Here is a 20,031-nt window from a genome sequence, read left to right as displayed (position 1 = left end):
CCGTCCCACCCCTCCACTGCCCTCAGCCTTCCCTGTGCACATGCAGTCTCACGGGGAACTGCCGGTCCCAACCCTGCCGGTCCTCGTCACCCCCAGTCCCATCAGCCACCGTCCTGCTCTATCCCTGCCGGTCCTCATTACCCCCGGTCCTATCGCCCCCCAACCTGCCCCACCCCTGCCTGGCCCCACTGCCCCCCTGGCTCACCCCAATCCTACCTGGCTCTACTGCTCCCCTGCTCTGCCTCACCCCTCAACCCTCCAACAGCCTCCAGCCACCGCCTGCACCCCAACTGACACCATCTGTGGTTCAACCGACACAGTCTGTGCCCCAACTGACCCCAGCACCAGCCCAGCACCAGCCCAACCGGCACCAGCACCAGCCCAACTGCAGGGCTGCCCTCTGCCCCACCACATCCTCATCCCTCAGCAAGGGCTGGTGGCCACCCTGGCCCGACTCAGGCCACAGTGCCAAGGGCTGCCCCATCTGAGGCACAGAGAGGGCAGAGACCACAGCAGGGAATGCCCCTGGCTCTGTCAGGGAATGCCCTTGCCTCTGGCAGACCCCACCATGGCACAAGTGTGCAAGGCTGGACCAGCCACCCCGCCCTGGTGGCAGCAGCAGGGCTGGCACAGGCTCTGTGCTCCCGGCTTGCCCCCGTCTCCAACTTGGCTTTGATCCCATTCACAGCTGGTACCAGCCGGGTATGAATCCCCCAGCCCCATTGCAGAACGAGGTACCTGAGTGCATGCCCCACCACTCCTGTTGTCCCAGGCCCCTGGAATGGTGCAGTGAGTGCCACCGTGGTGGGCAACCACCCCCCTGCCCAGCCAAGCTCGGTGCCAGACCCACTGCACAGCAGGATGCAGGACCAGGAGTCGTCCCAGCCCAGCACAGCCACCCACGCCCTGTGGCAAGGTCCCCAAGGCACCGTCCTGGCCAGGGGCAGCTGGTGAGGGCACAAGGCTCACAAACACCCCCAGGACACCAAGAAAACACGGGGCTTTGAAGTGGAGCAGGCAGAGGTTCAAAACAAGACCTGCACTGGCCCCAGTGCTGCCACTTCCTCTGATGTGGCATCGCTGCGGTGCCGGTAACGAGACCTCGGGCTGAGAGGAGCACGAGCCTGGTTCAAGGCCAGGCACAGGGCAGGAGCTGGCAGTGACGGGGGGCACGGGACTCCTGCCCACGCCGAGCTGCACACAGAGCACAGGAGGCCAAGTGGAGCGCAGTGCAGTGTTTATTTGCTGCCAATCCTCAGCACTAGTTTACAAGGCCATGGCAAAAAAAAAAAAAAAAAAAAAAGTTAGAATAAAAAATCCTGCCCCCCCCCGCCCTGCGAGGCCTCTGCACTGAACCACCCACATACAAAATAATCTACAAGGAGAAAACTATACAGGAGTATTTACACCTCTGATAAATAGACTAATACTGATCCAGGCGTCTCCAGACCATGCGCGGGGACAGGGACAGGACGTGACATGGGCGGACTGTGAGGCAGAGAGTGGGGGGCTGCAGCCCCCACCCACCCAGACCCCCGCCACAGCCATTCTCAGGGCAGGCTCCAGCTCTGGGCACGTCCCACCACGGCACCATGCCACCCTGGTATGAGAGGACTGTGCTGCAAGGATGTGCCAGGGGCAATGCCACCCAGTGCCAACTCACCCGAGCCACAACCCCCGTGGCTGGACGAGGGCACGTCTGTGCCCTGTGTGGCACCGCTGCAGACCGTGATGGTGACAGCCCCTGCCCTTGGGCACTCCCGTGCCCATGGGGACCGCTCCTGGGGCAGGGGGCAGCTGTGAGGCTCTGAGGCAGCAGCACGGGGACACCAGGGACAGACCCAGGCCCGCTACAACGAGGGCCGGGAGCTGTGTCTCTGCAGGGCCTCCCTGGGCCCGATGCCTCGCACCCCAGCACCTGTGGCACCCCAAAACTGCCAGCTACTCACTAACAGCTGCTCATCCTCCTGACGGGACACCCCGAGTGCCTGGACACGGGTGCTGGGGGGCTGCAGCTGGGGGTCAGGAGCAGGGAGGGTGCCTGTGGTGCTGAGGCTGGAGCTCCCAGGGGTGCTGTGCCCCAGCTTGAGCCCATGAAGACACTGTCCTGGCGATGAGGCAGCGATGGATGGCCAGAGGCACGGAGATGCCTGTGCCCCCTCCCTCCCCCCACGGAAAAGAAACAGTGAAGCTGAAGCTGGGCCTTGGACCCTGAGGGCCAGGCTGCAGCACAGCCCCCGCCCCACAGACCCCCGGGACAGGGGGACGCTCGGGCTGCCGAGGGCACGCTGGCCTCACTAGGCCAATCTGGCTGCTAGTGCCTCTTGGTGGAGGAGACCTTCTTCTTCCTGGCAGCCAGCATCTCGTAGAAGGGGTCCCGGCTGATGGCTGCCCTGGCAGGGGAACAAAGGCTGGGTCAGGCCAAACTACTGCAGGGCTGGGTGTGACCTGCCTGGCCGGGGCTTGGGCACGTCCCTTTATGTCCCTGGGAAAGCTCACTCCCCCCGTTCTTGCAGGGTGCCCCGGGAAGCACTGTCCCCTTCAAGGGCAGCAGGCAAGTCCCCGCTGTGCCCCTGCCCAGCACCGTGCCCCCACACACTCCTCTGGGCACTCACTTGATGCACTTGATCCACTCCTCCTTCTCCTCAGGTGTGGGGGCAGAGATGCGGTACACAGTGTGGTTCCCCTCCACCACACGCCCATCCGCCTCTGTCTTGCAGGCCTTGATCACCTGGTCCTTGTTGTCAGGGATGTAGAGCTCAAAGCAGTTCTGGGAGGGAAAGACCGCTCAGAGGTTGCCCCCTCCCCTTCCACAGGGGACCCCAGGCTGGGAGGGATGAGGCAGAGCCGCGTTCCCCCAGCACAACCACCCTCAGCGTGGTAGAGAGGGATGGACACACCGTGATCATCACCCCATGGCCCTGCACAAGCTCTGCCACCAGTCCTGGTCACTGCAGTGACTGGCCCCAGGTCTGCACCTGGTCGCTGTGAGGGTGGAGGGGCAGTGACTGCTGCGGGGCCCCCCACCCCTCCTAGGGGCATCCTGGGGGGCTGCAACACCTCCCAGCTTTCCCCGCCCAAGCCAAAGCACCGAGGCTACCCCCAAGCCCACAGGACACTGCTGCAGCACTCACGGGCTTCTTCGAGTCCTCCACCTCACGGATGCTCAGGTTCTCCAGGGGGATGATGCCACGGGGCTCCTTATCCTGGCACGGCCAAGCAGAGGTTTAGCTGTGGGATGGACACTCCCAATCCAGCCCCTGCCCTGCCCCGGCTTGGCTCGCCCCACGCAGAGCCCACTCACCGTCGTGTACTCGAAGTAGTAAAGGCAGTTGTCGGTCAGGATGAACCAGCGCCGCTTCCATGTCTTCACCCTGCCTCCTGGGAGCAGAGAGGGACAGTCGGGCACAGCCCTGCGGGGCGCAGCCGGGCACAGGGCACATGGCACATGGGAGCCAGGCGGACACACACGGGCTCCAGCAGCACACAGAGCCAAGCAGAGCCAGGCAGCAGCAGCAGGCAGCACACACTGCACCGAGCCGGAGCGGGAAGCAGACGGATGAGGACGGAGGCGAGGCTGGGGCGCCGGGCCGGGAGTGCTGAGCCCGTTCCCACCCAAACACGAATTCAGCACAGCCAGAGGACACCGCAGCCAGGCAGCTCCCCGGGGGACATGGGGACTCTCTGTCCATACCGACCATGGTCCCCCCTCGTCCCAGTGCTGAGCCACGGCTGAGCTCTGCAGCCACCACCACAGTGGGAGAAGCCACTCCACGGGCACAGGGGCCACTCACCCCTGGGCTGGGCTCCCCTCCACCGCAGCCACTGCAACAGTGCTAGATGTGGGATGAGCACCCACCCTTGAGGACTGGCTCTGGCAGGGACATGGGGAGCCACGGTGTGCACTGTGTCCCCTGTTCCCCCATGCCAGCTGGGTGCCCGCCCCAGTCCCTGCCCCACAGCAGTCCCGAGAGCCAGCACCAACGCTGGGGTGCAGGTGCTGGAGCCGGGGCAGCACCGGTGCTGGCACAGGAACTGCTGTGAGCCCTCGGCACAGCACAGGGCACCATGCAGGCGGCTCTTGCCCCCTTCCATCCAGCTCCAGGCACTCGGCACCCCCGAGCACCCCGCGCACAGTCCTTGCTGAGGACACACCAAACCCATTCCCATCCCTCGTGGCACCGAAGACACACTGACCAGGCTGAGCTGCCTGCGGACACGGCGAAGCACGGCCGGGAGGGACACCCCGGCCAGCAGCTGGGCAAGGAGCCACTGTGGCCCTGTCCTCCCCCAGGGTGCTGGAGGAGGCCGCAGGCCTTGAGGAGAGTGTGGGGCCACAGCCCACGTCCCTGCCCGGGGGCAGAGCAGTGCTGTCCCAGTGCTGTCCCGTGGCAGGCGAGGGCCCCGGGCGTGCGGGGTTAGCAGCAGCAGCAGCAGCAGCAATGAGATCATCACCAGCAATTAAAAACGCAAAGGAAACGAAGCCCCAGCAGTGTGAGCAGAGCACGGGAGAGGGGTACGTACCTCCTGGAGTTGGGGGGCAGGGAAAGGAAGAGCCAAAATCATGGAAACATACAAATGAGGGAGAAAAGAAAATTAAAAAAAAAAAAAAGGGAAAAAAAATAAAAAAGAGGAATCCCAAAGCCCCCCCTTGCCCTGCGGGTCAGTGGGGCCAGGCTGCAGCAGGGAAGCTGTGAGGGGTCAGGCTGGCGGCGTGGCCGTGGGGGCCGACTGCCCTGGCTCACTGTGGCTCTGTGGGATGGGGCTCCTCAGCTGCCGGGCACAGGGCCTGGATCCCTCCACCCCATGGTTGACCCACGGGGTCTCTCCCTTCCCCACAAGTGAGTTGGGGTCCACGGCCACTCTGTTGCCTCTCTGCCCTCCTGTCCACCCATAGTGGCAGTGCCAACGTGAACCTTTGTGCACCAGGCCCCTCCACCTGCTGGGCGCTGGCCTTGTCAGGGACAGGAGAGCCTGGAGCTGTTCCCCGAGTCCCCCCACCTCAGGGTGGGGAGCAGGTGGCTCTTGCTCATCCCCTGGGCCAGGGATAAGGTCCCTCCCCCTCCCAAGGCGATGGCCATACATCAGGAATCCTGACCCCAGCCAGAACCCCGGGGAAAGGCCCCACTGGACCCCGATCCTGCCAGCACCCGTCCCCCCCCACTGGACCCACGCAGAGGATTCCCCAGAGGTGCTGAGAAGAGAAGCCACAGGAGCCAGGGCGCGGAGGGCTCCGGCTGCGGGAGCCGGGCGGTGCAGCAGGGATGCCATGCACGCTGCCTGCATGTGGAGCTGGGATGCAGAGGTGATAATGCTGTGGGAAGGTGAGGCAGGGGCTCGTCTGTGGCATGGAGGGGGGACACACGCAGCCTGGGGCAGCTCTCTGCTCACTCCCAGGGGCCTGTTCTGACACACCCTGCTGTGACTCGGTGACCTGAAGGGCCTCAAGGTCTCTGTGCTCCGACATTGGACCTTGGTAACAGTTCTGCACCCCGGGGGCTTGCCCAACCTAGAGGCAGAATCCCCTGGGATGCCCACCCAGCCACTCTGCAGGGCCTCCTCAGCTCTGAGTTCACTCCTGCTGCCCAGCCAAGGGAAGATGGAGGGCTGGATGTATGGACACCTTTCCCGAGGGGGCTGTGCCTCTCTCTGCAGCCTCCTCAAGCTCCAAAGAGCCAGGGCAGCAGGAGAAGTGTGGGAAGCCCAGAGGCATTGCACCCATGTCCCAGGTCTGTCCCTGGGGACACCCTGCCCTCCCTGGCCACCAGCACTCACCAAGCTTCAGGAGCCAGCCCTCCCGGTCGGGGTTGAAGAAGGTGTGGGTGAGGTCGTTGCCATCATCCTCAGGGATTTTGAAGGGCTCGTTCTTGATGCTCTCATAGAGATTCTGGTACAATGACACACGGTGTCAGCTCTGCTCTGCCCTGGAGCCCTGCGGCAGGCCCTGCTCCAGGCCAGCTCTGCAGCCTGGCCCCTCCAGGCCCTGGCCCCTCCAGGCCCTGGCCCTCACCCGGAGCAGCTCCTCGGGCAGGTCTCCCCCGTCGTTGATGCCGCGGTTCATGGCGATGAATCGCTCCGCCGTGGGCTTGTCCTTCACGTTGGGGTTGTGCAGGCTCGTGTTCAGCATGATGATGGCGAAGGAGAGCACGTAGCACGTGTCTGTGGGGGCAGAAGGGACAGTCAGCTGCGGGGCAGGATGCCAGGGAGAGGGTCTGGGGCAGGTGCTCACCCGTGGACTGGAAGACGCCGGGGTTGCACTGGCAGTACCGCTGCGCAAAGGCCTCCATCATCCGGTCGATCTTCTGCGCCTCCCCGGGCAGCCGGAAACTCCACAGGAACTGCCTGTGGAGAGCAGGTTGTGGCGCTGATCTGGGGGCTCCACGGTCCCTCGGCCCATCACGGTCCCCCACCATCCCCCAGACGGCCCCACACTCAGCTCCTGCCCCTCGCTCACCGCAGGGCCTGCACGAGGTTGAGGTCGGTGAACTCGTGCAGCTCCACAAAGGCATGGAGGACTTGGATGTTGAACTCATCCCTGCGGGAACAAAGCCAGAGCTCGAGGGATGCGTGATCAGCAATCCTGTGACTGCCGAGCAGCCCCACCGCCCCTGCCCTGCTCCAAACTCCGCTCGTTCATGGGGGGAAGCTGCAGCTGCCCCCAGCTCGTGTCCTGGGCTCATCTGCACACACCAGCCATGGACCGAACACCCCCAACTGCCCCCAGCACACCGGGTACCCCCACTTGGCTGCCCTGTGAGCTCAGAGCTGCAGTGTCCCATCTGTCAGGCAGCAGGAGCCCAGAGCATCCCCAGGAGAGCCGAGGCCAGCACACCTCTCGCCCAGGTAGTCGCCGATGGCCGTCTTGTTGAGGCCTTCCCCCTTGTACAGGAACTGAGCGATGTCCTCGCACGTGTTCTTCAGCAGGTCATTCTCAATCAGGAACTGGATGCCCTGGAGAAAGAGGGGCTACTCAGAGGTCTGCTGCTGCCTCCACCAGCCTGTCTGCTGACCCCAGCCCCTGCCCACGGGCTCTGCCCTGGCTCAGGCATCCAGACTGGGAGGTGGCAGAGCCCAGCATGGTCTCAGAGGCTGGTGACCAGCCCTGCCTCCCACCCCACGGTACCTTCTTGGGATCCATGTTGAATTTCTTCCTGCCCATCGCCACCTGTTTGTTCCTCTGCATGTTTTTCCTGCAAGGCACGAAGCAGCTCTGAGCATCCAGCAGGGACCTGCAGCCCCTGCCCGGCCCCTGGTGCAGTGCACTGCCCGAGGGTCAGCCCAGCCAGGCCCCCACGCTGGCCCCTGCAGGGCAAAGCTGACACACTGCTCGCGTCTGCCCCAGGGCTGCTCCTGGCCTGCCGGGCCCCAGAGCAGAGCGGAGCTGCTGCACCCACTCCTGGGGTCACCCTGAACAGAGGGGGTGCAGGTACCACACCTGCCAGGTCAGCCGTGCATGGGAGGCTCGGGTAAGCTGCCTGAGGGGCTCTGGGAGAGCAGAGGGGCTGGCGGGAGGGGACAGCCTTCATGCCCCAGTGGGTGATTGAGGCTGGGAGTCGGCTCCCGCCAGCTGCTGGGACCCCTAATCCCGGCTGGCACCGCCTGCACCAGCTCAGAAAACAAAGCCAGACAGCGGCTGTGTCCAGACAGAGGGGCTGGGGCTTAGGAAAACAGACCTGGGAGCAGCAGTTGAGCCTGGGATCCCACTCCCAGGAGCCCAGAGCGCCTGGGAAAGCCGCCCACACCAGTACTCATGGGCCAGGGCTCAGCTGCCCTCGGGTCCCACACGGCACCACAGGGGGCTCAGGGGGGCCCTGGGCCAGGACTCACCTCTCCTCCGTGGAGCCCAGGTTCTCGATCTCATTCGTCACTTCTGCTATCTCATCCTTCAGGCGCTGTGGGGAGAGGGCACTTTGGAGGGGTCTCCACCCCAAACCCTCCAGACCTCAGCCCTGGAGGCAGCCCCATTCCCCCAGGAAGCCCTGCAGACCCTCCTTTCTTTCTTTCTTCTCTCCATCCCCCTCCCGCCCTCAAGCACTGCCCTGGGGCTGAACCAGCTCAGGGGGCATGGGCTGGCTGCCCCCCCGCCATCCCCCCCCTAATCCCTGCAGCATCACAACTCCCAGCACACAGGAAGGAAGAGATTCGGAGGTTAACAAAATTACCCCTAATCCCTTCAGATCATGCCCAGCATATGGCAGTAATTAGCCTCTGCCTTCTTAATCGGGGACAGGACTGACAGTGTCCCAGATGAGCTCTGACCTCGCAGGCGCTTGCCAGGGCAGTGGCCTGGCCCAGAGACACGGTCCCTGCCCATGCCAGGCAGGGGCTGGCACAGACACCAGTGCTCCGGGGCACGGCACAACTGCACGGCCTGGAGCTCTGCAGGCACAGGAAAAGCCACAAAAAAGCCACGGCTGCCTCGGCAGGGCAGAGCAGAGCAGAGCAACCCTAATGGCTGCCACCCGGGATCACACCCCAATGGGACCCTCTCCCTGTACCCAGGGACCCTTGGAGGCACTGCTGTGGGGCAGTGGGTTGAGGGACCCTGGATGGGGCTGCAGGGACCCTGCCAGTGACGTGAGCAGGGAGATTGTCCTCTGCCTCTCAGGCTGTTCTGTGAGACAGGGGAATTGTGTGAGTGTCACCCCTCAGCACCAGACCTGTATGTCAGCCAGCAGCTCCTGCTTGCGGCGGCGGATGTTCTCCAGCTCCTGGCACTCCTCTGGGGTCAGGTCGCTGGGCACTGAGCAGAGATACGGCCAGGTCAGCACGTGTGGCCCTGGGAATCAGCCCTGACGTGCTCCTGGCACAGCCTCTGCTCTCAGCTGGCAGTCCTGGGCCTGGATGGAACCAGAACGTGGAGCTGCCAGCTGCCCAGAGGAGCTGGGCTGAGGAACAGTCCCCAGCCCTGCGCAGCGGCCAAGTGGCACTGACGGCATGCAAGGAATGCGAGGGCCAGGGCATCGCCCCAGAGCTGGGCACCACGGGGTCCTGCTGGCTCAGCCCATGGCAGCTGCGCAGTGAGGACCAGCACAGCCCCCAGACCAGCTCCAGCACCAGCCTTGGCCCTGGTGCCCCCCCATGTCCCATTTCACTCTGCTCTACCCCAGCCAGGCTGGTGTGGGTACCCATCCTGGGCCCTTCCCTGGCTGGGCAGCTCTGCTGTGCCCCATAGCATGGGCTCCACGCAGACCTGGAGCCCCGCAGGTTGTTCTGCCACACCGGGCCAGCCCCAAACACAAACCAACTCCCAGCAATCCCTGCAGCCCACTCTGTGCTGGATCCATCATTCCAGGGCAGGGCCTGGAGTTGGCACACCCTCCTGCACACCATGATGTCTACACCTCCCTGTCACCCCAGGGAGCCAGGCACTCCCTCCCCAACAACATCTGAGGCTCAACCACAGGGCAGCTGCACCCCCCCCTTGCTCCCAGAACATTCCTGGTGCTCCCTGGAGCGTGACCTCCTGGCTCGCAGTGACAAGGTATGCCACTCCTGTTCCCTCCAGTTGCCAAGGTCACCTGCTCCTCCAGCAGTGCTCCCAGCTCTCCTCCTATGCCTGTGTCTCCCACCTCTGCCAAAGAGCTCCACACGTTGCACCAAGGTCGCCCGCAAGGACACCAAAGCACCGTCCCCACAGAGCACAGGCCCCAGGGGAGGTGGCAGCAGCACCAGCAGGCTCAGCTCTCGTGTCATCCCCACCTCCCACCCCGGGGTGCTGGGGACAGGAACCTGTGGGGCTGTCACATCCTCCCCTGCCCCAAGCATTACCCTCCATCCCCCTGATGTCCCGTGTGCCACCACACGCGTGGGCTCCAGGCCACCACCGCTGCCAGCCCAGACTCACCGGGGCATCCACGGCACGGTCACTGCCCTGTGCCAGCGCCCAGGGACACCGTGTGCCCTTGGACCGGCACCATCCTCAGCTGCACGTTCCTTCTCCCCGCGCCGCCTCCGAGGGAGCCTCCCTGGGGTGACCGTGACCCCACACCCTGAATCTCTGAGCTCAGCACTTCCCTCGCCCTGCTCCGGTTTCTGATGAGCTTCTTCCTTCGCAACCACCTCGCTGCCAAGGCTGAGGTTGCGACACTGTGCCTCAGACCCCACGGCAGCACTTCCCAGTATTTTCAGTCTCCCGCGTCAGGAAGCCCGAACCAGACAAGTCTGCTCGTGGCACCAGGTTAAAAGTTACTTAAACTTCTAATAAATACCAGAGCTGTGTCGATGCATCCGAGCGCCTTCCACACGGCCCAGTGCTGCTGCCACCAGCACCAGCCCCCCGTGCCCAGCCCCCAGGGTGCCCAGCGAGCCCAGGCTCACTGCAGGAGGGATGAGCTGCGTTGCCAGACACAGAACCCCCCAAACCCCTGGGCTGCTGCGTGTGCCGCAGGACCCTTTCACCTGGCTGCAGGACCCTTCTGTCTGGCTGCAGGGAAGGTCAAATTCAGTGCCAGGGCTGGAGCTGGGCCAAGGGGAGCCCTCGGCGCTGCCTCCCCCTGCCCACCTGGGAGCGGGTGGGGGTCTCAGTGGGGGTCTGGGTGGGGGTCCCGGCGGCCCCAGGGCAGGCCCGGCGCAGGATGAGACGCTGCAAGGCAGTGGGAATGTCAGGGCTGTTCCGGAGCCCCGGAAGGTCCCTCCCAAGCGGAGGCTGAGCACTCGTGACAGCGGCCCAGCCATGTCAGCAGCAGCCAGAGGAAGAGAAACCCCAGACGCAGGAGCTTTTCTGGGGAAGGAAGAAGGCATTAACCCTTCCCTGGCTCTGCACAGCACTCACCCTGGGGAGCCCCAGCAGGCCTGGCTGTGAGCAGAGCAGTGTTGAGGGATGGGGAGGCTGGAGCACGAGCTTCCCCCGGCCCCAGCCTGGCAGGAGCCGCACAGTGACCCACCAGACGTGGGTTCCAAGCGGGGTTAGGGCTCCCCACCAGCACAGGGGACCAGGGGCTCCCACATCTCCTGCTGCCGGCAGCTGAGCCTGAGGACCCTGCCCAGGAGCAGTAAGGGCCACCGGCAGGATTTATCCACCTGTCTCAGGCTCCGGGTTCACTGTGGCCTGCAGCGCCCTGGAGCAGCAGCCACAGCACATGTCCCCTCCCCATGGCAGCCAAAGCAAAGCCCCGTGGCACAGGGGCTGTGCTCGCCCCGTGCTCTGCCCTGTCCGCTGCCCCGAGGCCCACGGGCAGGGCCGGTGGCAGGGGAATGGGGGAGACACAGAGCCACCCACGCCCCTCACCCCCACACCCCAGCACAGCCCAGCACAGCCCAGCACAGCCCAGCTCACCGCTGCCCTCCGCCCTGAGCACCATGGCTGAAGGGCCCCACGCTGGCCCTGCTGGCCCTGCCTGTGCTGCCGGTGGCCCCGCAGAGGTGCTGCCGAGCCGGGTGCGGGCACCTGCCTCCTGCCTCCCCGGTGCTTCCGCGGTGACTCAGGGCCACGGCACCAATGAGCTCCAGGGCCGCCTGGGCGTCATCCCGGCCTCGCCGGGAGCCAGCACCACCAACACCCTTTTCCTGCCGCCATGAGCCAGAGCCGCCAGCTCCTTAACTCCTCTGCTCCCGGCTGGACAGGGAAGCAGGGCCCTGCTGCCCCTCCTTGGCCCGGGGCTGGAGGACTCCGTGTGCTGGGGTCCCAGCCAGGCAGGCCCCGGGGTTGGCCCAGCCCTTCCTTCCTCAGGGGCCGCCAGGACACTCAACCCAACACATCTTGAGATCGCCGCACAATGAAGGGTCCCCTCCCTTCCCCTCTGCCAGCTGGGCCCCCCACCCCAAAAGACCCCCAGCGCTGCCCTGCAGCTCCTCCCTGTCTCTGCTAGACCCCTCCCAATTCAGGTCCAGGTCCTGTGCCAGCTGTGGGGACCACTGGTCCACAGGGTCCATGGCAGCTCCCTTGCTCCAGGGTGCCTGCAGGGACCCCACTGCTCCCTGCGGGACCCCTTTGCAGCGAATCCAGGCCTGGCGGTGCCGAGGCTACAGCAGAAGAGAACCAGCCTGTCCCTGTCCCCTGTCACTGCCTGGAGAGGCCGCAGCAGCCTCGGCCGCCTTGACTCAGCTAAATCCTGCTCAGCAGCATCAGATGGAGACACAGCACAGCACCAGGAACGCCAGCTATGGAGCGAGGGGAGGGCAGGCTTCAGAAGCCTCGGGATGTCCTTTGGCCCCCTGAGGCACAGCACCAGCCAGCCGTGCTGCTGGCCCCCGCTGTGCCACACCAGAGGGGCAACGGCCTCGGGGTCAGACAGACCACGGAGACAAGCCCAGGGTCTCTGGGTGCTGCTGTGGGTGCTGCTGCTGCCCACTGTGCCCCTTGGTGGGGGGTGGGGTCCCGTGGGGCCCCCAGGAACTTCCTGCCCGTCTCCCCGCACCACATCCTGTTTTCACCCTGCTGTGTGCACACCCCGGTTTGCGTCAGCCCCCTCCTTCCCCACTGACAGCCGAGGTGCGTCAGGAGAAGGGTTTCAGAACAGGCAGCTCCAAGAAAGACCCTCCAAAGCTGCTGGACCCTGTGCCCAGGGCCCTTGTCCTGCTTTTGTGCAGGCCTGTCCAGCACTGCCACAAAACAACCCAGAGGCCAGCAGGGAACCCCTGTCCCCAGCCATTTCCTCACTCCCAGTGGCTCCAGCACTCCCACACACAGACCCCTGGCACGGCCAGGTGAGCACCGGCTCGGCCACGTCCACAGGCATCGGGCACTGTGCAGGTGCCAAGAGTGCAGCCAGGCAGGCACCTCATCTGCTCTTGGCACTGCTCATGATGCCAGGCCTCGGGAGGAGCTGAGCCCGCTGCCGCTCAGCCACAGGGCTGCCCAAGGAGGTCCTGCAGCCCCCTGCCCCACCGTGCAGCCCCCCGGCCCCACAGCCAGGCAGGAACCCGCAGGCAGCAGCAGCTCACGCAGGCAGCCAGCCCTCAGCGCATCCCCCGCATGGCAGGCACTGGTTTCCCACACAGAATTCCCTTCGGAGAGTGCCACCCCGAGGTGCCCCCACAGCCACAGGCACTCGCCGAGGCGAGGGCAGCCAAGCGCTCCCGCATCGCAGGGCAGGGGTGAGGGGCTGGGGCAGGACCTGCTGTGGCCACGCCACACTGCCTGTGACCACCCAGCCGCCACCACTGGCTACCAAACAGCCCCCATCCCAGCGTGGCACTGGCTCTAGCACAGGGCAATGCCAGGCAAGGGGCCCACGCCTGCCTGTCCTGCTGGGGCTCAGTGCTTGCAGAGCCCCAAGCCTGGGGAGGCTGGCAAAGGAAGGAGGCACCGAGGCAGCGAGGACACTGTGCCGCTGTCAGCAGGAGCCATATGGAGCCGGAGCCATATGGAGCTGGAGCCACGGGCACCACTGTGCCTGCTGGGGGATGGGGACCCCGCAGCACAGAGGGGAGGGGGGCACGCAGCGCCTACCTGCCTTGGCAGCCACCGAGGGGCAGAGGAAGGCCTGGAAACTGGAGGCGCAGAGCTCGCTGACCGTCCCCATGCTGCAGGGGTCCCACACAGGATGCCACCAGTCCCGGGGGGCAAGGCAGGCGCAGGCAGAGGTCCGGCAGCAGCAGGCAGAGGCCAGGTAGCAGCAGGCAGAGGCCAGGCGGGTGCACGTGGCCGAGCAGCGGGCTCCCCGGTGCCAGGGCCCAGGGGCAGGGTGCAGGCAGGGGAGCCGGAGCGCTCCCGGCTCTGGCTGGAGCTGGCTCTGGCAGGGGAGCTCCAGCCGCAGGAGCCCACGCGCCGGTCCCAGCCAATCCCGGCCGCACCGGCACAACAGCCCGAGCGGCTGCCGGAGCCCCGGCCCACGGCTCAAAGCCACTTAGAGGACGGGGAGTTTGGGAAGTCCCCAGCAGCCCCTGCGCCCAGGCCGCCTGCCCCCCAGCAGCCCCCTTGCCCCCGCAGGGGGCCGGCAGCGGGGTATTTTTAGAGTGGTTTTATCCCTCCGTATTAGAGCATTAAGCATCGGGAGCCGGCGGTCGCGTAGCAACGAGCGCTGCACGGAGGAAGGTGCACCCAGAGACAGCGCGGCGGTGGGAGCGCGGGGGAGCATCACAACCCCCGCTCCCGGGGCGCAGGGCCCGACCCCGGCACAGCCCGACCCCGGCACAGCCCGACAGGCTCAGCCAGCCCTGTGTGCGGGCACGGGCAGTGCCGAGCCCCGGTCATGCCCCAGAGGTGCTGCCCACTCTGCTCTGATCCTGGAGTGTGGGGGGGTTCCTTCTGCAGCATGAACTGGGGGGTCCTGCCCTGGGATCTCAGCCTGAGGCAGAGCTGTGGAGCGAGGGAAAGGCACAGCCCTTCTGCCCTCCTACCCCACAAGCACTGAGCAAACCCAAACCGGACTGACAGCTCCTTCCCTCAAAGCAGGAGCAATCCTGAGCACAGGGCACGGCCATGAGTAACAAACCCCAGGGCCTGTTGGGGCAGGAGCAGCCCAGCAGCTCTGCTCGCCTGCCCCAACAATCGCTGGGATCGCTGAGCCAGGAGTAACCCAAGTGGGGCAGGCAGGAGCCCAGGGGTGGGCGGTGGGGAAGGGCACCCTGGCAGGCAGGAGCAGTCCCTGCTCCTGGGAGCACTGTGACTGCAGACAGAAGGAGAGACAGTGGAGAAGGGCAGCTTCTGGAGCTGCAAGGGCAGCCAGGCGTTCGCCACTGACGTGACTGAGCTCCTGCTTTCAGCACCACTTCCCCTTTCCCAGAGGCCAGAGCAGTGGTTGCCCCATCGCAGGGAGGCAAAAGGGCAGGCAAAGAGAGCTGGGGACACAGTGGGGCTGAGCTGGGCACGTGCTGTGGCAAGCGCCTGCCCGGGGCCTGGACTGGCATCTGGAAATCCCCCATAGGGCACACGGGTGCTGTGGCTGGGATGAGGCAGGGCCAGGTAGCACCTCCCATGCAGAGCAATCCAGATGCCCAGTTCGGTCCTTGCACCCTGCCTGGGTGAGGTGGGGTGCTTACAAACACCTCTGGGTCACAATAACCACGGCTGCGGCCCCGACGTGTGATTGTGAGCATCAGCAGTGGGGCTCATCCTTCTCTGCTCCAAACACCTCAGGAGAAGAACCAGCCAACTGCCTCTGCCCGAGCACCCAGCTCTGCTCTCCGAGCCCACTGCCACCCCTGCAATGTCCCTGCACCTTCATCTGGGAGCCCCGGGGCTGGGCCCAGCGACTCGCCCTGGCTCACCCCACATCATGCCAGGGAAGGGGCTGGGGCACCATTGGCAGCTTCCCCAGCAGCGTCCCCTGGTGCAGAGGGGCATGCCACGGTCCCAGGATGCCTCTGAAACAGCTGAGCCTGTGCCAAGAAGTTCCCAGCACCCACTGGCAAAACAGGGCTGTGCAGGCTGGCAACGAGGAGGACAGGGATGCCCTGGGTGGGGAACCCCCTGGCCTGCTGGGGGACACGGCAGCCCACCCTCCTTAGCGGATCCCCCACACCTTGCATAGCCCATCCTGCCCCAGACAGCGAGGCCCCCCCAGGCACAAGCCGCTTTGCTGGAGGCTGCATCAGCCCCACTTAGAGAAATCCCTTAATCCCCAGGCCAGAGCACGCAGTAATCCCTTGAGTGCAGCAGGATTACCAGCACTGCCCAATCCCCCTCACCCTGGGCTGGGCCTGAGCCGTGACGGGGCCCAGCTCAGGACACGGTGCTGGGACTGGACCCTGCTGCCCACATCCTCCCGCTGGTGCTGCAGGAGCAGCTGGGATGCTCCCTGGCAGGACATCGCTGCCCCACGGCCCAGAGACGTTTGACCCGCACTGCCACGCTCGCTCAGCTACGGTGAGCTCTGGGATGGGTCTGGTCTCACCGCCGTCCCGTGGGGAGATGCTGGGAACGGGATGGGAGCGCAGCTCTGGCAGGAGTGGGGGGAGCCCACATCTGTGCCACCAGCTGCTCGCCCCAGGATTTGCTCTCCGCTGAGGCAGACGGCTGGAGAGGGGCCGTGAGCTGTGGGGCAGACACTGGCATCAGCAAAATCCCACCAGCAAGAGCCTCCCTGTCGGCTCCCACCGTGCTGTGGCCCCAGCAGAATGTCCTCTGCTGAACCGACTCAGCTCAGGGGCTTCAGGGCAGCTGCGGGTTGTGTTGCCCCTGGCACAGGGACAGCAGCAAGGGCTGGAGGTGGCCGTGCTGCTCCCTGCGGCCCCCGCGGCAGGGTGAGCCGGACACTTCTGATGCTGACAGATGACCCGGGACATCTTCCAGGTAATTCCGGGAAGCTGCGAGAGGCTGCTCGCTGAACCGCTCCCCGCGGCGCTCTCCCGCTAATGGGCTGTATCTGACAACGCCCGAGCCAGGCCTCAGCGGGGCCGGGTGCTGGCACCTTATCTCACACTGTGGAAGCCCTCGCAGCCAAGCACAGTCATTTCTGGGGTGGAACAGCAGTTTCTAATCGGCTGTGCCGCACAGCTGTGCAGGGCAGGAAGGCGGCCCCCGAACCGGCACCGCCGGCAGCAGCACTTCCCTGGCACCGGCTGCTCCCGCGGGAAGAACGGCCACCAGCACCGCTCCCCACCGCGGCCCTGGGCTCTCATCTCACCCAGACTTCTACCTTCCCCTCAGCAAAGTCCCTGCTCTCGGCTCAAGGCAAAATCACCTGCCGACTACAGGAACCTGCCTCCAAGGGGCCTGGCACAGGCAGTGACCCCGTGCCCGGTCCCGGTCCTCAGCACCGGGCGGGAATGCTCGGCGGGCACGGAGCAGGGAGGGAAGCGGGAGGCAATTGCGCGGGCATGGAGGGGGAACCCGCATCCCCCGAGCCGCCGCTGCCCGCCCGGGAGCGCGTCCCGAGCCGGGGGTTTGTGACACTCGGCAGCCGCCATCGAGGCGAACCTGCCCTGAACTCTGCGGGATCGGGACGCGGCAGCTCCGGGGGGGCACCTGAGAACAAGGTGTGAGCGGCGCGGGGCAGGTGTGCGAGCAGCGGGTCCCGGAGCTCCGGGCGCGGTGCCGGGGCCGCAGCGGGGGCAGCCCCGCGGATCGCCCGCCCCCCGCGCCGCCGGCGGGAACCGGGGGCCGGCTCTTTCCGGCGCCTCCTCCACCACCCACGGCCCTGCCCGCCCGAAGCCCCGAAGGCCGCGGTCGCTCTGACACCGGGTCCCGCCGCCCCGCACCTGGGAACGGCCCGGCCCAAGCGCTCCCGCCCGCCCGGGAGAGGCGCTTCCGCCCCAGCGCGGACCGCGGAGAACCCCGGCGCTCCGCCCCGGCCCAGGCGCCCCCGAACCCCGAGCCCTCCGCCCCGTCCCGCGGGGTGCCGGGACCCCCGGCCCGCACTGACCGCAGCCGCCGCCCTCCTCCTCCTCCATCCCGCCGCTCTCCGGCCCCGCCCGCGTGACGAGCGCGCCGCGGACACGGACGGGGTCACGTGGGGACGGGGGCGGAGCCACGCCGGCCCCGCCCCCCATGCAGCCCCGCCCCTTTCCCGCCGCTCCCGATGGACGGACAAACACCGGGATTGATTCCGTTCGGTCCAACCCTTCGGTGCCGATGGACAAACACCGGCATTTATTCCGTTCGGTCCAACCCTTCGGTGCCGATGGACAAACACCGGGATTTATTCCGTTCAGTCCAGTCCTTCAGCGCCCCATCCCCGCGGGGAGCCCACCGCTGCCCCCCGCGCCAGCGCGGGTCCCGGCCGAGCGGAGGGCAGGCTTCCAATGCGGCTTGCGCAGGGAATGGGGGTCAGGGAGCGGTCCGGGAAGGCGAGGGGCGGCGGGAGACACGCTGACACGGAGCAGCACGGACGGTCTCGAGGCACTTCCCAGGAGCCCCCGCAGGTGCGGGCTGGGGAAAGGAGGGGAAGAGGCACGGAGAAGTGAGGAGGAGCCTGGCCAAGGCACGTTGGAGGCACGGCAGCGTGGGCAGGCTCCTCCGCAGGTGGAAAAGAAGCTCCCAGAAGGGGAAGGCACGACCCCAGGACAGGGGCCGCTCTCTGAGCATGGTCCACCAACAGCTCCCAGGACAGTGCTGCCCCTGGTCCTTCGCCTGGGACTGCCCCATCAGCTGTCTGGGGGATGCAGATCTCAACCTGTGAGGCAAGGAGCAGTGTCAGCCCCCACCAGGCTGCCACCCCCTTCCTCCCCCTGGGCTCACTGTGCCCCCCAGCTCACTCACCCGAGAGCCGGTGGCCCAGGCTGGCCATCTTGGCAGGATGTGACATCAACCAGAAGTTGCGCTTGTTCTGCAACTTCTGGAAGGGATTCGAGTCTCTCTTCCTCTCCTGCTTCATCTTTTTCATTTTCTTTACCTGTGCAGAGGCAGGCAGGCTCTCAGGTCAGAGTGCAGAGTCTCCAGCCTCCTCCCACCCGCCCCAGCCCAGCACACAGCCAGCATCCAACCTTTCCTTTGTCGAACTCCTGGTCCCACTCATCGATGATGGTCTCACTCCGGGCCAACGCCGTGTCCTGAATGGCATCCTGGCTGACAGCCGAAACCTCGCCCTGCCAGGTCAGGACTGCAGAGCAGCGTGGTCAGCAGGAGCACAGGGCTGTGTCCTGCCTGCACTGGGCCCCCACCAGGCCCGAGGCTGGAGCCCCTCGCTTCAGCCCCCCACCCTGTGCCATCCCTGACAGCCCCAGCTGGGTTCACCTGCCTGGCTCCAGGAGCCCTGTCACTGCCTGTGCCGGAGCAGGGGGAGCTCAGGCCCTGGCAGAACTCAGAGGGCTCTGCCTGTATCCAGGGCTTGGGGCAGGGGGGCTGTGTGGCTGCTCGCCCACCCAGGTGAGCCAGGATTACCTTGTTTGCCATAAGCCTTGTCCAACGAGTCCTGGAGCAGCTCGCCCACCACGCTGGTCTCCTGGCCCCCAGGGGCTGTGCCAGCCCAGTTGCTGGCTGCAGGGCTCAGGGCAGCCAGGGTGCATCTCTCGTCTCCAGTCTGGCTGCCCTTGGCACGAGCTGCCACTACAGAAACAGGCGGGGTGAGGACATGCTGGGGGAGCTCCTGCGTCCCTCCCTCTCCAAGGCAGACCTTACCCCAGGAGACACTGATGGCACAAGGTGTTTGGGAACAACAGGACCTTTGCTCGGGCAACTTGTCACCCCTCAAGGAGTCCATCCCCACCCCTCCTCCAGAGCACAGCTGGGGGCTCTTGGGCTGTCCCACAGACGGGTCTGGGGCAGGGCAGCCCAGGATGGGGGGCAGGATGATGGGCATTGCCAGGGAATTGCTGTGGGACCAGCAAGCGCTGCGGAATGCACAGCAGTGCTCTGAGGGGCCCGTGGGCAGGTGAGAGGCTGGCTCAGCCCTGCCAGGCACCAGACAGGGCACACGGTCACACCTTGGGTGGTGGTGGCGGCAGGGACAGCGTTGGTGGCCGGGCTGCTGACGCTTTCCATCCGCCTGCGCTTGCGGTGCTTCCTCTCTCCAGCCTCCACGCTCCAGGGTGTCTCACAAGGCTCCAGCTCAGCCCTCCTGGAGCTGGGGAAGGCAGCAGGGTCAGCTTGCTCCAGCCAGACCAGAGCAGGGAAGAGTCTGAGCATTGCAGGGCAGTGGGGTTCAGGGACACCTGCACTGCACTCGGGGAGGGGCGAACCCACCCCAAGGAAGTGGGTGCTCCAGCTGGATCCATGCCAAGGCACATCCCATCCTCAGGAAGATGAGAGGCCCCTAACCACGGCCCAGAGAGCCTGACCTCAGGCTCTCATGTGCCCCTCACCTGTCCAGTGACAGCAACCCAGAGCAGCGCTCTTCTGTCCTCTCCAATGGCCTATCTTTGCTCCTGTTTTTCTTTTTCTTCTTCTTCCTCTTGAGTGGGAAGGTTGGCCCTATGCCCAGGTCAATACTGGGCTCTGGCATGTGTTGCTTGGGCCCACTCTCCATGTCCTGACAGCCCGGACTCCCCAGGCCATCAGCAGGACCCTCGCCTTCTGTCTCCTTCCCCACAACGGATATGAAACCCTCCAGAGAGACAATTCTCCTCTTCTTCAGGGGCCTGGAGTCTTTATCCATGAAGTCCTTCTGAGACCCAATGCTCTCCTTCTTGGAGGGCCTGCAGTCTTTGTTTTTGAAGCCCTCTGAAGAGACAAATCTCTCCTTTTTGGAGGGACTGGAGACTTCATCC

General features: G+C 65.7%; 3 protein-coding genes across 7 annotated transcripts in view; all 3 read right to left on the bottom strand.

Annotated features, from left to right (window-relative positions):
• The window catches only part of DNAH17 (dynein axonemal heavy chain 17), a 31,986-nt gene extending 31,662 nt beyond the window's left edge, over window positions 1-324 (bottom strand). The window contains 1 exon segment of the mRNA XM_027705196.1: window positions 217-324. The gene's annotated coding sequence lies outside the window, so the exon portion shown is untranslated.
• An 896-nt stretch (window positions 325-1,220) lies between these two features.
• CYTH1 (cytohesin 1) lies at window positions 1,221-17,290 on the bottom strand. Of its 5 annotated transcripts, none has more exons than XM_027705201.1 (13): window positions 17,250-17,290; window positions 8,661-8,743; window positions 7,828-7,892; window positions 7,124-7,190; window positions 6,833-6,951; window positions 6,455-6,535; window positions 6,230-6,342; window positions 6,011-6,159; window positions 5,775-5,887; window positions 3,305-3,383; window positions 3,135-3,206; window positions 2,616-2,770; window positions 1,221-2,393 (listed from the first exon to the last, which is right to left on the bottom strand). In XM_027705201.1, exons 1-13 carry the CDS (start codon window positions 17,275-17,277, stop codon window positions 2,315-2,317), a joined length of 1,203 nt encoding a protein of 400 aa, XP_027561002.1. In that variant the 5' UTR covers window positions 17,278-17,290; the 3' UTR covers window positions 1,221-2,314. The 5 variants fall into 5 exon arrangements, with proteins under 5 accessions (XP_027561002.1, XP_027561000.1, XP_027561001.1 ...); XM_027705199.1 differs by lacking the exon at window positions 17,250-17,290 and adding an exon at window positions 13,394-15,424; XM_027705200.1 differs by lacking the exon at window positions 17,250-17,290 and adding an exon at window positions 13,394-15,424 and having other exon boundaries at window positions 6,230-6,345; window positions 6,458-6,535.
• A 171-nt stretch (window positions 17,291-17,461) lies between these two features.
• Window positions 17,462-19,984, bottom strand: LOC113978329 (ubiquitin carboxyl-terminal hydrolase 36-like; the record flags this gene model as incomplete). The annotated part of the gene is made up of 6 exons (XM_027705177.1): window positions 17,462-17,999; window positions 18,086-18,218; window positions 18,310-18,425; window positions 18,707-18,871; window positions 19,249-19,388; window positions 19,627-19,984. Coding segments are annotated over 6 exons (917 nt in total), but the record flags the coding sequence as incomplete, so codon positions are not given.
• Between the last annotated feature and the right edge of the window lie 47 nt (window positions 19,985-20,031).

Source organism: Neopelma chrysocephalum, unplaced genomic scaffold (genome assembly GCF_003984885.1).
Source record: "Neopelma chrysocephalum unplaced genomic scaffold, ASM398488v2 Primary Assembly neopelma1_321, whole genome shotgun sequence".
In the NCBI taxonomy this organism is placed as follows: domain Eukaryota; kingdom Metazoa; phylum Chordata; class Aves; order Passeriformes; family Pipridae; genus Neopelma; species Neopelma chrysocephalum.
Note: the sequence above shows the minus strand (reverse complement) of the source record. Positions and strands in the feature narration are given on the sequence as shown.

Bases quoted from the DNA above. Each gene is read 5' to 3' on its own strand.
- CYTH1 (XM_027705199.1), bottom strand. From the start codon at position 13,466: ATGGGGACGGTCAGCGAGCTCTGCGCCTCCAGTTTCCAGGCCTTCCTC. The intron at 6,952-7,123 runs GTACCGTGGGGT...CTCTTTCTCCAG, and splicing joins TCAACATGGATCCCAAGAAG to GGCATCCAGTTCCTGATTGA. The intron at 3,384-5,774 runs TGAGTGCTGGTG...CTCTCTGCTCCC, and splicing joins GGCTGGCTCCTGAAGCTTGG to AGGAGGCAGGGTGAAGACAT.